At 47.4% G+C, this 18,068-nt stretch overlaps 1 protein-coding gene across 1 annotated transcript in view; it reads right to left on the bottom strand.

Moving 5' to 3' along the window:
* Positions 1–277: 277 nt before the first annotated feature.
* The window catches only part of ADI1 (acireductone dioxygenase 1), a 104,668-nt gene continuing 86,877 nt past the window's right edge, over positions 278–18,068 (bottom strand). The window contains exon 4 of the mRNA XM_085610770.1: positions 278–2,772. Coding sequence (XP_085466896.1) covers positions 2,653–2,772 — 120 coding nt within the window. The 3' untranslated portion in view covers positions 278–2,652. The remainder of the gene's footprint in view (positions 2,773–18,068) is intronic.

Genomic DNA, 18,068 nt, shown 5'->3' with positions numbered 1-18,068 from the left:
ATGGCCATTGTGAGCGGGGAACAAATGCACAGGCTCATGGCAATTAGTTTACAAAAGTGCAGTTTAGGTTAAGCACAAAGCTTAGTTAAAGTGGTTATTTAGAATTATTTTTTTGAGTAATGTGTTATTTTCAGTGATTGCTTCTTAATTAGATGGGTTATTTATTTGTTGTGTGTGAGAGAAGCTGGAATTGCTGCAGGCCATATTGTACATGTTGTCCGCGTGTTAATTAAGCTTGGAAAAAACGTATCTTTATATAAAAGTCACAACTACAGGGTTCGTAAATGCTTGTTTTATTTGATTTTAATAACATTATACACATCCCAGATATTCACATTGACCATCACTCAATTAAGTCATTCACATTAAGCAGGAGGTACAGACATGTATACCAACAAAATCACTTTTCAAAGGGTAATACTGAGTGCAAATGTATGTAAGTAAAGTACAGAACCTATTTTAAATCCTAGCACTACATAAAGGAATATAGGACCTAGTTATCTGGTCAGTTTTATTTTTTTTAAACTCTGCATTAAGTGACTTATTGTTGCATATTTACACCATGACAGAGAGACATAGCCAGAATTTAAGTGTCTCATTATGAATACAGTATTTATTTGTAATAATTTCAGACGGGGTGGTTAGCATATAAATGTCTAAGCCCTACCAAAACTAAATGTAAATGAATTAGATAAAGAGATGGAAGACAGCTGTCTAATCATGGTAGAACCAGAGCTGAAACATTCAACTATTCAGCACGACTTTATCATGATTTCTGTTGGGATAAAATCCCATTTTAATGAAAACCTTATTAAGCAGTAAGAAACAACTGTTGTACAAAAAGGGCATGGCTTGTATAACTCTGTACACTTATCATTAAAGGCACTTTGTCTTTCTCGACCTTGTCTCATTTGTGTTTGTACCGACCTGTGACATTGTAATACTTAACTTCTGAAATCTACCCTGATCAGCGGTGGAAAGGGCGAAGGCAGGAGAGAGGAGATAGCAACGAGCTACTTGTGATACCACATTCCCTCTTCAACGTACATCTTTTTTAATCATTCCCACACATTTAAAATGCATGGGCCCACTACCCAAATCAAAACCAACTACAAAACCTATATGACTGATTCCAATGGCTGACATATCAAACAAGACCTCCATGTAAAACAAGACCTCTATGGAAAAGCTCAGATTGCTCCAATCAGTGTATACACAAACAACTCTGTCACAAAAGGTAACCCTGAGATTGGTCTGTTTATTTCTGGTCTACTTTTGCCTAAGTCTCAAGGGTATGATCTCCTAAACAAGGTTTTTATTCCTGCAAAACTCACCTCTTTCATGGCTGCAGCTTTTACCTTTCTTGGCTCAATAGGAGTGACATTGCCTGGTGATCCTCGTTGCGTTTTGATAGGTACTTTGAATTCTCTTTTGACTTTTTAGGTACCTGGCTTGGGTCTTTCACTGGAAGCCTCAAATGCTCCTGCGGTATTCAACAAATGAACAGTGTCAATTATTCTGCAGTGAGGCAGTTTTTGAGCTGTACTGTATTGCCTTCTAGCTGAATTTTGTTTTTTGGATGAAGAGCTCTGAAACGCTCTGGACTCTTTGGGATCAAACTACCTCCTCCATAGTGGATTCTACCCACTTCTTGAGTCTACTGCTTGGATAGTCATCTCGGCACTGCTTAACCTAAAAGTTTGCCTCTATTTTAGCTTCAGGGCCACTTATATTAGAACTCCGAACTGATGCTTTCTCAGCGAACCCATTACATTGTTGCTATGAGGTCTACTCCCTGTTGACGGCCACTTATATTAGAACTCCGAACTGATGCTTTCTCAGCGAACCCATTACATTGTTGCTATGAGGTCTACTCCCTGTTGATAAAATCAGGATCTGCTGAAGTATCCGCATGGGGAGTTTCTCTCGTGACTTGTGTTAAGACTTGCTTCACTGGTTTGGAAAAATTCAACCCTTGTTTTCACTTCCTTTTAGGTATTTTGGACCTTACACAGGCTGCAGAGATTCCTCTTGGTATTGCTAGAAAACTATTAGTCCAAGGGGAGAGGATGTAGCTTTGAAGGTGCTTTTTATCAGCTCTATATCCAGTGAGCAGTCACAGGAAAAGAGTGTTCTTAGTCTTCCCAGCCACTGTGTCTGGACTGCTTCTACTTCGCCTTCATGAATGCAGACTCAAAAGCAGCTCTTCCTCCAGCAGCCAGGACTATTTTCATCCACACATGCCTGGTTGGGGTGGGGGTGTAGAAGAGCTCTGTTTACATCCACCTCACACAAAAAGGATTCAACCAATGCAGCATTGCTTCCTTTGTAAATCCACAAGGCAGATTATGGTCAAGAGCCTGACATTTGAGGCCACCTTGCTGCCAGGCTGACCCACTCACCAAGAAGGTATTAAGAACACCTCCTCATAAATGTATTAGACTTGACCTTTTACTAAGATTTACACCAATTCCTTTGAATCTTAAGACGGACAAGATAAAATGTGTTGACAACCTAGACCATACTCTAGAAGCATACAGAATAGGCTATGAAATTAGAAAAAAGTCAAAATGTATCCTTTGGAAACAGAGGAGAGACAATTAAGAATCATACTGTCTGCATTTATTTTTGAGGATTCACCAGGTAGGACTATTAACCCATCTGTGTAAGAGTGTGCACATATTTTTCACGAGCTTCAAAATGGTCAGCTGGACGGTTGTATGGTGTCCACACTGGCTCGCCAACGAAAAGCCTCATCGCTTTCACATAATTCTGTGAATAAAAGGAAACATGGTTAGCAGGTCAAAAGTTTTTTTGTGACAAAAATGTATATCTGGATATAACAAAATGAATGAAACTTTGATTGAATATAGTGAAAATGATTATAAAGTATCAAGCTTATTTTGTCAATATATTCCTGTTTAACACAATCCATTGAAAATATTTGAGCATGCAGGGCAATCAATGTCACTGCAAGAGTCAAGTTATGGGAGCGATAACTAAAACTTTGCAGTAATAGCAATATTACGTTTGCCTGCTCCCACCACCATCTCCGACGCAAATAAAAAGCTGTTGCAATAAAGGGAAGTCCTTAAATAAATGACAAAAACTGCAAACGTCTAAACCACTCTGATAAAGAAATGTTGAATTCAATCGTAGGGAGAGGGAGGTAAAACACGATAACAGTCTTTACTTCGCTATTTAGCTAGAAAGCTATTACAGGAGAAGGTCTGAAATCAGGTTCCAAAGTAGAGAATCGGTGAAATCATCTACCACAACAAGATGAAAAAAACATCATTAAATTGGAGGGATGGAGCTGGAGGCCAAGGAGCATGGCAGCACATAACACTCCCCGGCTGTGCAGGCCCTGGCCATCTTCCTCCTGGTCCTGCAGTGGCCTGCCCTGCATACACATGATGTGGTCCAGCTGAGGGAATGTGCGGTTGCTGTTGGGGTGGGGGCCCTTGTAAAGGCACAGACTGCTGTTCTCGATCACCTAGCATCCACCATTTAGGATCGCAGGTGAGGAGCGGAAGTCGCAGGGCAAAACCTATTGAACCAATTCATCACTCATCTACCTGAATGGTGCAGCTGCACGCTGCGATCTCCCCTGGGTCTGGCCTTGCTCTACCTGCCATGGGCCAGCAGCCCCATCGGGTGCACGGACGAGATCCAACAGCAAGCCCTGTAATCCTCGCTTCAATATTGTTGTGCACTCCTGTGAGGCTGCCATCACTGCTGCTCCGCTCAGGGACCTGGGATTGCAGGGGCCATCACTGCTTGTACCGGAGCTACTGAAGCCTGATGCCCTCAATATAGAAAGAGCACTATGCCCACAGTCACAGTGGCGGCCATCCTGATTGAGGGCTAGTCAACCTTCCCCTGCATTGCCCGATACTGACTGGGCGTATTCAGTGTAAAGAAGGACAGGAGTATCTCTTTCTCACAGTGTCCATCTTAGATGGGATACCGCATCTCCACTGTACATGAGAGGCAAGATCAAGTAAAGCCAGAGTGGCCCATCTGAGATCCAACCACTTGGATCTACCTCCTCCTCTCTGGTCCCAAACTTTCATCTAGCCCCTCCCTTAGGTCTCCACTCCCTCTTGTGCTGCACATCATACCTACTTTAGCTACACTACCCCATCTGCACACAGAGGAATGCAGCCCCATAACCAGCTTGGAGTGCAGTGCGGGACTTACCCGTTCTTGCAACTACTTGCCCACACGCTACCCAAAGACCCTACCTGCCCATGTCGAAATGTCCAAGTCAGTCTACTCACCAGGTCCTTTTCTCAGAGGCGGTCTTCAATTATAAGACTTCTACCCCAGCACATTTGGACGATATGGCCAGAGATTCTCCGTCCATATCTTCTTTGGCACTGGACACTTTATTGCACGAACTGTCAGACATCAAGGTCTCCATGGGATCCATAAATGAGGCAGTATCTAAAACGGTCTCGGAGGTGCAATCCCTCAGAACTGATATTGCTTTCTTCCACCATTGATTCAACATCACGGATGCCAGGGTGAAGGACACAGAAACCCGGTTGTCTGGATTACCGGAATGGTCATTGGAGATATGAGCTCTAAAACTTCAGGCAGTGATACTCCAAGTACAGCCCGGGGGCAGCTTGCGGCCCTCATGACCTTCACATGCGGCCCCCTTGGTAAACAGCAGCACAAGCTACTGTTTACTTACTGAGCACTAATATTCAGAAAAAACTGTTAAATAAACAGACAAGCATTTATTTGCAGGTTAAATAAAGTTAGGAAGTAAGTGGTGTCCTGCACCACTGAACTTTAGCTGACCTGCAAATAAAGGCTGGTCTGTTTATTTAACATTTTTTAAACCTCCTTACACAATCCCGGACCCACCCAGAAACCCTACAGGCACCCTGCTGGAATCAATGCGGCCCTCGGTCACACCACAGACCATAATGTGTGTCCCCAGGGCAAATGTTTGCGAGTAACCATGATTTAAGGTGATGGATCTAGAGGACAGGAGCAGGAGAGACATTATACGCATCACAGGCGTCCCTACAAAGCTTGAGAGGGCAAACATGATAACATTCCTTGGCACCTTCCTACCACATCTCCTGAAATTGTGGTTCGCTTCCCTGCTGGAAAAACAAATGGCCCACAAGGTTAAGTCCCATACATCCTCCACATCACAGGCACACACAGCCTATTTTGGCCTATCTCCTGCTACATCAACATGCACAATAGATTATCCTAGCAGCACGGAAACATGGTACCTACCAGTTTGAAAACTAATCCATGTATGCATCAGTGGATTTCTCTCATGACCCCAAACATAAAAGGAATCCGTTTTTGGCATTGTGGCCTCGACTACAGAAATGAGACATATGCTATGGCCTCCTGGAACCTGCTGCGATGTTAATTACTGCTGAACAAGCTAATACAATGAGCCGGAAGGCCTAGAGAAATTACTTGACGCTTAGACACTTTTGACAGACACGGACACTCACAAACCAAGCACTTCCCCTGCGCTACCTGATGCATTGATGACCTAGACGAACACCAGAAACTGGACAGAGTCATCCAAGGTGCGTGGTTTAATGACGTGGACATTGCACAGAAGATTTATACTAGAGGTGAGCTGCTGACACTATACTTTTCAGGTAAAAACCTGACCTGCTATAAAATGTTCACACAGGGATCTGATCCATTAGTGAATAAATGCCCTGCTTGCAAGTGTCACTTCACTCCTGTGCTTGAGCATGTAGGGCCCTTCAGCTCGGTTCCTTCGGACACAGATCAGGTGATCATCCCACAAGAATCTGTCCCCAGGATTAAATGTTTTTTAATCAAAACAATGCCTTTGGTTAAGCACCATGCCGTGCTGGCCGCACCTTCGATGGAATTGTTTCCAATTGTAATCTCTACACTAACTTTGCTATCTTGTCTGCGACGTTGTCTGATCACAGTGCAGTTAGTTGGGAAATCCTTATTCATCATAATATTGCCCCTAAGAAGGCTCCTGGGAAGCGAAGTTATTCCCGGGCTTGGAATCAGGTCGACGCCCAGGATCTTAATTTGTTTTTTTTCTTCATCTCCACACTTAAAGTCTGACACTCCTGATGAAATGGTTTCCATTTACGCCTCATGGCTATCTGAAGAAACTGATGGGCTGGCGCCAGCCAAACGGTCCCTATCTAGGAGAAGCAAACGTACTTCCTTGTGGTTCGGGGAAGCGCTCCAGGCTGCTAAGAAAGCCTGCAGGCAACAAGAACACATAAGGAGGGAAAATTACGACAATAACGAAAAATAAAAAATATAAATTGCTGCTGGCAGATTATAAAAACTTATGTTGAAGGACAAATCAAAGTAGTTCATCAATTCTATTGAAGCAGCTAGCTGTTAGTCTAAGGCCCTCTTTCAAGTTGTTTGCAAACTCTCCTCACCAGCGGCTAGGAGTTTGGAAAACATTAAATCAAGATTTCTGTAACTCTCTAGTATCTTTCTGAATAAAGTGGAAGTCATCTTTAATAACTTCACCTCTATAACTGAAACACAACCTTCTGGGTATATTAACTGTCTTAGGGACGATATTAAGCAGTTGTTCTCTGGGTTTAGTACACTCTCAGTAGACCGAGATAGACAATTGATTCTCTCAACCAAATCAGGCTCCCCTCATGAACCTTGTCCTCTAAAACTCTTATATCTCATTCCTGCTCTGTTTGTTGCCCAACTGACGCCCATCTTTAACACAGTACTTAAGACCGGTGTCTTTTCAAAAGCTTGGAAATCTGCCTCTATTGTTCCTTTGCTTAAGTAAGCCAACTTGAGCTCCCTTGACCCCATCAGCCTTAGACCAATATCCAGATTCTCTAATATCTTCGCAGGGAAAGGCAAAGAAATTAATCTTCAATTATCAGCTTTCCTGAATAGTAATCTATTGCTGGATGATTCCCAATTTTGGGTTTCGCAGTAGGCACTCTACAGATTTGGCTCTTATTGGAGCCACAGAAATGGTCAGGGCTGCAATTGATGATGGGGCAGTGCGGACATCCTTCTTGATTTGAGGGCAGCTTTTGATACTGTCAATCATGACCTAATGATATACCGGCTGGCGGATTTGGGCGTAGATGGGCAGCCCTGGCCTTTTTTAGATCCTTGCTGGCTGAGCGAGCCCAGACACTAGCCCTGGGTAACTTCACGTCAATCATTTTCTCTGCCTTGGGGTGTACCCCAGGGCTCTGCGATGAGTCCAACTCTTTTTAACATCTATGTTACACCGCTGGTTGCCCTGGTGAAATCATTTGGGGTTTCTATTGTGTTATATGCAGACAACACCCAGATTGTCATGTCCCTTTCCAGAAGTGGTCCGGACATGAGCAAGTCATTCTGGGTGTGTATGTGAGAGGTGGGGCCTAGATAGATGTGAACTGCTTCAAGCTGAACTCTGCAAAGACAGAGGTTACACTCTTTGGTAAAAAAGTTCCTTCTGGAAACCCTATTGGTGCCTGGAGCAATTGGGTTCTCCATCAGTTCCGGTTATCAGGGTGAAAAATCTGGGTATCCTGGTAGATGTCAAACTTATCAACAAGGAACAGGTTAATAAGGTAATCTCTACTTTCTTCCTCATGCTGTGCATGATCAGGAAAATAGTACAGTTTCTTCCATCTAATCTATTGGCCACAATGATCCTTTGCCTTGTAATCTCTAGGATTGACTATTGCAATGGCCTTTATGTTAATTTACCCAAGGTTTTTTTTCTTTTTTTTTAATGCTTTATTTAAGTTTGCAAAATCAAAACAATACAAAGACATTGGCTGTATGTTCAATAAGAGACCGTCGATAAGATACATCATGACACCTCTGGCCCCCAAATCATCAACAGTATCTAATAATGGCATCAGTTCAGTGGCCCCCCGTAATCGCCCCAACATTCCCAACTGTCAGAGTTCAATAAGAAACATAAGAAGAACCACCCGCCAAAGGGCCCATCGTTCAATCTCCGCAGCTGCCGCAGCTGTCGCCCCACACCTCCCGTCCAGCCCACGCCAGCACAGACCAGCATCCCAATCAGAACAGCCATGATGACATAACGTCGTGCCAGGTTCATCACTTCTCCCTAGTCATAACCCTGGCGCCGCGCAGTTCACCCCACTCCCGTAGGCACTATTCCGGAACTGGAGTGTGGTGGGGAAGAGCTCGGCAGGGTAGCGATGTATGTCTTATACGGGCCCCAAATGTCTTTAGGTCGCGCCACAGTGGGGAGGATACTAGAGTAGATCTCGCTGTTTGTGCTGCAAAAAGCCATGGAAGTGAGCAATGCATCTACCGTGGGGGCCATTCGATCCCCCCAGCGCTTAGCAATCTCTCGCTTAGCAAGCAGGAGGCCCAGAGAGGCGAGCCTTCAGACAGTCTTAGGGAAATTTACCGTGTAGCCCAGCAGCGCAACCTCGGGTGTGGGAACCAACGTGAGCCCCAGCATCGTACCCAGGATCTCGTGCACCTGTGTCCAGTATAACTGCAGTCTGGGGCACGTCCACGACAGGTGTGCAAAATCGGCGTGTGGTGCCGCGCATTTCCAGCATGTGTGTGGTCGAGAGGGGTCAATGGCGTGGAGTCTGTCAGGGGTCATGTAGAAGCGGCGAAGGAATTTGTAATGGAGGAGCTTATGGCGACTATTGAGTGATATCGTGCTAGTGACTTTGCAGCAAACGGTCCACTGTTCGTCCGTGATCGGCCTGCCCAAATCCGACTCCCAAGCCGCCCGCAGCCGGGCATCCGCATAAGGAACCAGAGCTGCGCATGACTTATAAGCTTAGAAACTATGTGGGCTCCCGTGTCTTTATCAATGAGGAGGGTGAGGGGCTCAAAGGACTCCGGCTCGAGGGGGAATCCCGCGATTTCCGACCTCGCCGCGCAATAAAGCCGGCGTAGTACAAACTTATCCATGAACGTAGCCTCGCTGAAACGCGCCTCCTGCGTCAGAGAATATGTGCCCGCCAGGGTATAAATCTCCAATCTTAGTGAGGTTAAACTTATTTAAAGTGCGCTGCACCAGGAGTTCTCCCGTACCCGGCAGCAGCCCAGGGTTGGGAAGTGGGAGCGAAGAGGAGTACAGGCGAGGCCGGGCTAAATAACGAGCCAGGCGACCCCAGGCCCAGCTGGTGGTGGACACCGTTTGTATGTCCACTGGGCTCCGGGGAACCCCCACGGGCAACACCGCCGACAAGCGACCCGGGAGCACGAAATCCGCCTCCGGCCGAAGGAACGGGATCCGTGCGTCGGGATGATACCAGGCGTAGGCGTGCGCACATTGAGCAATCAAGTAGTACAGGTACATATCCGGTACACCGAAGCCGCCTCTGTCATGAGGGAGCGTAAGAGTCCTCCAGCTGATTCGGGGGCGCTTCCCGCCCCAGACCAGCTTAATCAAATGTGACCGCAGGGTGGAGAAAAATGCCCGAGTAAGAGGAATAGGGATATTATTAAAAAAATACAGAAATCTGGGAAGTACAACCATTTTTATAATGGCAATTCTGGCCGACATGGAGAGCGGGAGACGCAGCCACCCCTCCACCTGCGTCTCTAGCCTGGCAATCGCGCGGCCGTAATTGAGGCGAATAATTTCGTCAGTATTCAGATGTATCTGAATGCCCAAGTACCGTACCGAGTCGGAGCACCATTCCAACGGGAACTCGCACTGCCATTGGGACGTGCCGCTAGTCAACGGGAAAATGATGGACTTGTGCCAGTTGATGCCCAGTCCAGAGTGGGCTCCAAAGCGGAGAATTTCTCGTATTAGGGGAGCCAAGTTGACCTGAGGCTCTCTGACATACAGTATCGTGTCGTCCGCGTAGAGGGAAGCCAATAAGGGACCCGTCCGGAACTGGAGACCCCTGTGCAGATGCCGCTCCTGGAAATGTCGAATTAAGGGGTCCATAGCCAAAATGAATAATAGCGGGGAAAGCGGGCAGCCCTGCCGCGTGCCCCTCGTGAGAGAGAAAGGGCGTGATAGCGTACCATTGATACGCAGACGAGCCGTGGGGCGGCTATACAAAAGCCGCGTCGTGGCGAGGAAGTTCTCCGGCATGCCCATGCGGTGCATGACAGCAAGAAAGAAAGGCCACTCTAGGGAGTCGAAGGCCTTCTCAGTGTCTAGAAGGATAGCTGCGGCAGGCGTGGCCGGGTTGATTCTATGGAGAACCGTGAACAACGTCCGCAAATTGAGAGACGTGGAGCGACGCGGGACAAAGCCCGACTGCATGGGCGATATAATGAATTCCATCAATTGAGACAGTCTGTTGGCCACAATTTTGGCCAGTATCTTGTAATCGAGGTTCAATAGGGAGAGGGGCCTATACGAACCACACAGCGTCGGGTCTTTATTTGGTTTTGGGAGCAGAACTATTACCGCTTCACTAAGGGTCGCCGGGAGGGACCCACGCTCCAGCGCCTCTGCGTATACCTCAATAAGTCGTGGCGCCAGGAGATCCGCAAAGGCCTTGTAGAAATCCCCAGTGAAGCCATCGAGGCCGGGGGCAGAAGAGCCGCGAAGCACCTTAATCGCGCCCCGAACCTCAGTCGCCGTTATGGGCTCCGCCATGAACTCCTGCATACCCCTATCGAGGAACACTAGCGCGATTTCGGACAAGTAAGCCTCACGGGAGGCCGAGGATTCACCCAACTTGGTCTTGTATAGATCCGAGTAGTAAGCCAGGAAGTCGTCCCTGATCTCGGTAGGCGTAGTGTGCAGCGAGCCATCCGTCCCCCGCACCTCGACTATCAGGGATTTGCTGTACGGGGGTCGCAGAGCCTGAGCCAGCGTGCGACCCGGTCTATCCCCCTCCCCGTATCTACGCGCCGTCTCGTACTTCCCCAGGTACAAAATCTCTCTGTCCGCCGCGTCCCTGAAGTCAGCCAGGAGGCGGAGTCGACGCGCGGACACGTCGGTGGTGGGTGCAAGCAGCGCCTCAGCGTTAACTGCCTTCAACTGTGTCTCCAATTGTGTAATCGTCCTGCGCAGCGCCTTTAGGACCCCAGCCTGTTTGGCTATACAAATTCCCCTAATATATGCCTTGAATCCCTCCCAAAGCATGGCCCACGAGTCAACCGATCCGGTGTTAATCGTGAAATAGTCCTCGATTGCCTCGGAAATTTCGTGGACAAATAAGTCATCCAGGAGCGCCCTCCCAGGGAATCGCCACTGCCGCTCATAACCCTCTGACCGCGGAACGTCCAAGCACAATGACACCGGGGAGTGATCCGAATATGTTCTGGGGAAGGTCTGCATCGCGCGGAACCATGGGGCCAGGCCAGGGGACAGGAGCCAGTAGTCAATCCTGGTCCAAGTGTTGTGTTGTCCCGAGAAGTGTGTGTAGTCGGTGGTGTGTGGATTGCGCCTGCGCCAAATGTCCGTCAGAGAGAACTGGCTGCATAGGTCAAGTAGCGCGCATCGCGCCCTAGGCTTAGAGTGAGCCGCCCCCGAGGTACTGTCCAGACTCTCGTCCAGCAACAAGTTAAAGTCACCCCCAAGTATGAGGCCGGCCGGTTCAAGAGCAGCAAGCTGGGCGGCGAGCTCATGAAAGAATTCCGGAGAATCAGTGTTAGGAGCATACACACACACCAGAACAATAGTATGGCCCATCAACACCCCTCGTATTATGCAGTAGCGCCCCTCCCTATCCCCCACGAATGCCCGGCAGTGGAACAGGACCCTCTTATGAATCAACACCGCGGTGCCTCTGGCGTAGTTGCTGAAATTGGAGAAGTATCTATGAGCGCCCCATGAGGCCGCAAAGCGTGAGCCAACCGAAGAGTGAAAATGTGTCTCTTGGATAAAAGCTATATCAACTCTATGGCGATTCAAATAATGTAATACCTGTTCACATTTACGTGGGTTGTTCAGACCCCTGACGTTCCAGGACATTAGCGATAGGCCAAGGGGGGACTCGTGCAGGCCTATTTGAGCCATCGGTGCCATGAAACAAGGAAGAAGGGTATAATAACATTCGTGTCTCCGTGTACCTGCATAATTAACACAATGCCAGCCATGTCAAAAAAATCAAAATAACCAATCCCAACCCCCCACCCTCCACCCAGCCATACCACGCAAACGTGAGGCAAACCCCAACCTGTGGAAAAAAAGCAGAGTTGCAAACAACAGTACCATACGCAAGCAACGATCACAATATAGAACATCATAACCAAAAGCGTTCCCAGCGGTGTCAACCAGAGGGGGATGACAACGACCCGCCACCTACCCAGCACTATAAAGCAGTTATATATAAAGCAAAGAGTTCGCAAGTCCCCTGTAACAAATATTCAGAAAGGGATAAAGCCAGTCCACAGGCGCCGACTCAGCCGACCCCAGAGCCAGAGAACAGGTCCTGACTATTCGCTGTTCCACTACGCTGAGGCGATCGACCATCCTCGTCGCCCCCCGGAGGGTCCTTGCATAGCTTGTAAGTCCGGCAGAATTCCTGCACCGCAGTAGGATTGTCAAAGATCCGCACTCGGCCCTCAATGTCAACCCGGAGCCGGGCAGGGTAGAGCATGCCATATTTGAGGCCCAGATTGCGGAGCGCCGCCTTAACCCCAACGTATTTGCGACGGGCCTCCTGGACCATAGCTGTAAAGTCGGGGAAGAATGAAAGTCTCGAGCCCTGCCAAGTGATCTCTCCCTTTTCCCTAGCCAGTCGCAGGGCCGTGTCGCGGTCTCGGAAGTTCATAATACGGGCAACCAGCGGACGGGGCGGGAGCCCCGGGCCAGGCCGCGGACCCAGGGAACGGTGCGCCCTCTCGACCACAAAGCCTGGTGTGAAGGAGTCTCTCCCAAAAATATCTGAAAAAAGCTTTTCCACAAAAACGTCCAGTCTGCCAGTAGCCGTGGACTCCGGAACCCCAGTAATTCGCACGTTATTGCGCCGACTGCGCGATTCCAGGTCCTCGTTCTTGATGGCCACCTCCTTCAGAATGCGTTCCAGTCTATCTATGCGCTTGGTGTCCTGCCCCGCGCCATCCTCCACGGCCGATATCCTGGCCTCAGCCTCCTGCAGTCTCTTGTCGTGGGCCTGGATCTTGGTCCCCATTGTTTCCAGCGTTCTGTCCAGGGCGTCAAAGCGACCATCGAGGGCCCTGAACCCAGCACGCATCTCATGCAGCCAGTCCGGGGAAGGGGCACCGGCCGCCGGGTCACCGGGCCGGCCTCCGGAGGGGGCCGTCATATCTGGACGGAGTTCCACCGGTTGTTCAGGCAGCTTTTCAAAAGGCAGCGTTTTCTGCTTTGGGTCCTTACGACCCATGCCCCCACATGGCAGGGCCGCAACCAGCGCGTCACGATGGGAAGAGGGTTCCAGGACAATGAGGAGGCGGCACAAGGGGACAGCGCACTCCGCAACCCACTGGGCCCGTGTCACGGGCGATGAAGCAGCCTTCACAGAAGTGCCATGCGCTGGTCAGCAGCCGGGCGAGGCCCCCACTCCTCGGACCAGGCAGCGCCCTCCAAATGCAGAATCATATTGGTTGGCTTCCCAGCTGGCACACACTGTATACTTGTTGAAAACACACAGACACCTGCATGGGCTCACCTGGAAAACTACAGACAACAGGCGATCTCGCGGTTTATTACTCCTCACATGCACAAATGGGCCTAAAGGGTAACCCTGTGCTCCATACCTTAAGCGGCGCATGGAAATGGGCACACACACTGCTTAAAGACCCCCCCCCATAATATGTATCTGCACGCACCCATCTTGAGGGATAAGCACATCACAATAAGAGGAGTGGAACTCAAATGATCCCTTTGGAGGGAAAAGAGAGTACTTCACAATGTTCAAAAATACCCTCGCCCACTTAAGTTCACTATGTTGGGCCTTCAACCAACAGTTCTGGGATAACGTCAACACTTCATCTACCAAAGACAACTTACTGTTACATTTTAAAAACCAGATACCTGCCATATGTGACCATGCTCTTAAATTAATTGCACAACGTACACTTTGAACCGGCAAGAATTAAAAAAAAAAAAAAAATCAAAAAGCTACTTTCTACTAGATCTAAAATATCAATTTTTTAATGCAAGGTATTTCAGAACCCCCGTATATCTTATCAAACTTCACAAGAGAAGCGGACTGTAAAAGTGCTCTTGCTTTAATAACTCGGACGCGTTTGTCCCAGTTTAAATTATGGGAAAAGAGCATACTCAGCCATTTATAAATTCTCACTTGGTTGAATTTTTTATTATCTAAGATCCATGTAAAATGTGTTGCCTTTTTACGAAATACTAAAACTTTAGTTTTTCCCCTATTTCTTTTTAAATAATTCTTTTTATGAAGGCCCCTTGGGGTGTAATGTAATAAAACCAAATCATCTGCCTACATTGGACATGGTATATGGGACAATCCCATCTGCACATGAGAAACGACAAGGGGTAGGCTCTATATTAGACATGGTATATCTGGACCGGGTAAAGATCTTCCTTTGGGAGATGAGTGGAGGCTCCCTGTATTTTGGTATAGGGATGAGGATGTGTGTGGGACAGAGCTGAGCATGTAACTCAATAATAACAGTAATACTGAATTGCGATTGGTCTTGGTACATGTGGAAATGCTGGACTCCATCTTCAGGCTAGCATTTCTTTTTCCAGGTTAAAATGACTAATGTGTGGATGGGCAGCTTAGTTTCATCAAGTTAACCGAGCCCCACTTTCCTAGGCCAGTCCAGCCCCCCGGCTGCTCATGGGTCCACAGTTCATACAACAAGACAGAAAACCAGAGTCAACCTGGCAGATGAACGAGGCAGTGCTGGAGTAGACAATTGCATAGCACAAATTGGATGCAGATTCCCTTAAATGAACTCTAATTCACTCATAGTTAAAAAAATGTAACACACGTAAAGGATTACTGAATGGCCTAGCTTGGATGGGAAGAGGGAGACAGTCAGTTCAAAGATCCTTGCACCGGCTTCCCACATAGACCAGTCAATACTACTTTTTGATTTTTAAAATAAAAACAGGGCCAGACTTGTGTTATTGCTAGAGGACAGTACTGCCTGCTGTACAGTGGTAGCTAGCAGGACTAAAATATGGTCTGGTGCGATGGCGCCAAACTTACCAATGCGGCTCTCAGGTGTAGCACTTCTCCTCTGGTGTCCACATGTAGGAATGGAAGAACTTCCTTCCTGCTCAGTGAAACGCAAATCTAACTAATCCTGGAGCTGCTCTCATGCTGTTTTCAGCATGAGAGCTGCCTCAGGATTGGTGGAAGCAGGCTATCCCCAGTGCTCATTTGAAAGCTGGGAGCCTGTGTCAGCAATCCCCCAGCTCTGGGATTGCTGGGTCAACAGTATGCATGTCAGGCAAGACAGCCGGCTACCCAGACATGCGCACTGAACGGAGCAGCAGTCATCCTGCAATCGCAGGATTCAGCCCTGCCCTTGCGCATTGGCTGTACACAGGGTGAGCTGGTGGCAAAATAAAATAGCATCATTATGCCATTTAATTTATTTGTGTTTGCCTGCTGTGCTCACAGCAGGTGGGGCGATGCTCCTCCACTCTTTAGGAGGTACCTCCACTGCCAGCGAATAGGATGAGCAGCAGTGCTATACACATCTGGTTTGATACTCCTGCCCTTAGTGAGTCCCTTGGACCTTGCTGGTCCCAATGATTGCATCTTGTCTTCCACGCCATTTGTTGCTACCAAGGCTTGTTGATGCTCCCGCCGGACACTGACCACCTAGACCATGGCTCCTGGTCTTTCTCAGAATAGCCTGGTCCCCACAGCTGCAGAGACGAGGTAATCACCATCTCTCCTGAGCTCCCTGGCAAGGGTGGGAATTGTGCTTCTTGGCCACCTCAGAGTGCCATAGACTCTGTCCCCTCTGCTTGCAAGTTCTCCTTTTCAATGATCCACCCTTGGATTTCACCGGACATCTTCACAAACTTCTCCAGAGACCTTTTCTCCCAAGTATTCCACTGTCATCTATGGCAGATTCCTACATCCATTCACCCCTATGCACCTGGCTTCCCTGGTGCAAGTAACCTGGTTTCTGGGGTATCCACAGGTGGGGTGGTTCTCCAACCTTCATTCTTCCAAAGTGTTTCTTCGGGATCGTTTGGGAAGGGTCCTTTTTCTTTAAAACTGCAACCGTAACTTCTCCATAGACTTCCATTGGGCACATGGCTGTGTTTCCATTCTGCACATAGTCTATGTGGGGTTCCTGGGTACTTACCTTGAGTGGTTCCTTGTTTCCCCAGATCCTCTGAATCTTCTGCTCCATGTTCCATTCTCATTTGCAGTTCGCATTCCACTTTTAGTATAGGGTTTGGTTGCTTTCAGGAGACCAGTGTATATTTGTGCTACTTTCCCGATTTCTTTGAAGTATTTTGTGTGCACTATTGATATCTCCGGCTAGGAGATCTACCAATGTGTTAGTGAAGGGTTGTGTAATAAATAGACTTATTTTTATAAACACTGTGTGGTTCTTTTTCATCTAATCTATGCAGTCGATTAAATGCAGTAAAATTAAGCTGCTTTACATTCCTCCTTCAAGATAAGCCTGACGGCTGCTCTCCACAGCTATTACTTTGAGAGCTTTCTATGGTTATCAAAGACCACTAAAATCACCATAAGGGCTGCCTGTATTAGAGCAAGGTGCCTCACTCCTTAGAGCAGTGGTCTTCAAACTTTTTCATTCCGCGCCCCCCCCCCCAGTGTAGAAATAAAAAAAATAAAAAAAATCGGGCCCCCCCCCTCAACATTTTTCACAATTATTCTATTTAACTGACAATGTTTAAATATTTCTAGACTTATTTAAATATTGCAGCTAAGTTCTGTCACTGTTTTAGAAATGCAAACAAATACAGGATTTCCAAACATACTATTCTGGTGAGGCAGGCCTTACTAATGTGTAATAGTATCCACAGTGTGATTATTCGAAATGGTAGTGGGGGTTTTGGAGAAAATTTGGAGTCCATTCCCTCTTGACGCCTTCTCCCAGCCAGGATTTAAATGACGAAGGATGTTAATGAGGTCCCATTACAGACGTGCTTACTGCCGCTCATTTTTTTGGGCTGAAAACTAAGCATAATGTTTCTTCTGGCCAGAGCCTGGCACCCCCCCTGGGATCACTTGAGGCCCCCCTAGGGGGGCCTGCCCCCCAGTTTGAAGACCTCTGCCTTAGAGTGTGCACCATATACTAAGCCAGACTCCTACACAAGGGAATAGTATTAAATGTTATTTCTTGAAAATAGGCTGTCAGTTCCAAATCCGATGTGACTTCTGTGGTATGAAGTACAAGGAAATAGTTATGAAATAGTATATTTGTGTCCTTGGGGAGGTATTCCTGTTGTGATGCAATTTTATAGGCCAAAAGTCTATTAGCCTAATCCCCTTTTCCTGTAATACTGCTGTTTTATTTGCAACATTTATCTGTCTGTTTCCCCCAGAATAATCTGTTCCATTTCACCCTTTGTTGTCTGGAGCTTCCTATACGTTATCTGTGAGACTGTTTGTAGGTGTTTCAATTTCAAGGAGCCTATTTGCTTAACTAATGCTTGTTTGCACTTCCTATTGCTTCTAAAGAAGTTTGCCTGAGATAGCTCACCTTGCACAACTGCTTTGACACAAATCCAATTGGTCGCACACTGCTCGTCCTACCAGCGTGTTACCCCAAAGCATTGTGGTCCATGAAGTCAGCATCAGCGAGTGCGCCTCTGCCAGAGTATTAAGCAAAATCAAAGTCGCGTTGGCCATCCCTGGACACGTGTTTCGAGGTTATTACCTCTCGTCAGCAGGGAATAAAAAAATATTTTGTGTGTAGCATCATTGTTTTTAGGCCTGCTCTCTTCCCTGTTTGCAATTAATTTGTTTGTTTGAAAAAAAGAGGTCGTGAGGGAAGCTTTACTATATGTTAGTGTTTATTTCCCCTTTTTCCCTGACCTGAAGTTCATTTGAAGGGGGTCCCATTTTCTTGCTGACCAATTGGCTTTGTGCACAACTGCTTTGGCGGCATCCCACCTAGGCGAAAGAGACGTAGAAGCCTCATCAGTATCCTGGAAATAATGGGTAACCGTTTTCCTTATTGCAACC

The sequence above is a fragment of the Triturus cristatus genome, chromosome 6 (assembly GCF_964204655.1).
Source record: "Triturus cristatus chromosome 6, aTriCri1.1, whole genome shotgun sequence".
Taxonomy (NCBI): domain Eukaryota; kingdom Metazoa; phylum Chordata; class Amphibia; order Caudata; family Salamandridae; genus Triturus; species Triturus cristatus.
Note: the sequence above shows the minus strand (reverse complement) of the source record. Positions and strands in the feature narration are given on the sequence as shown.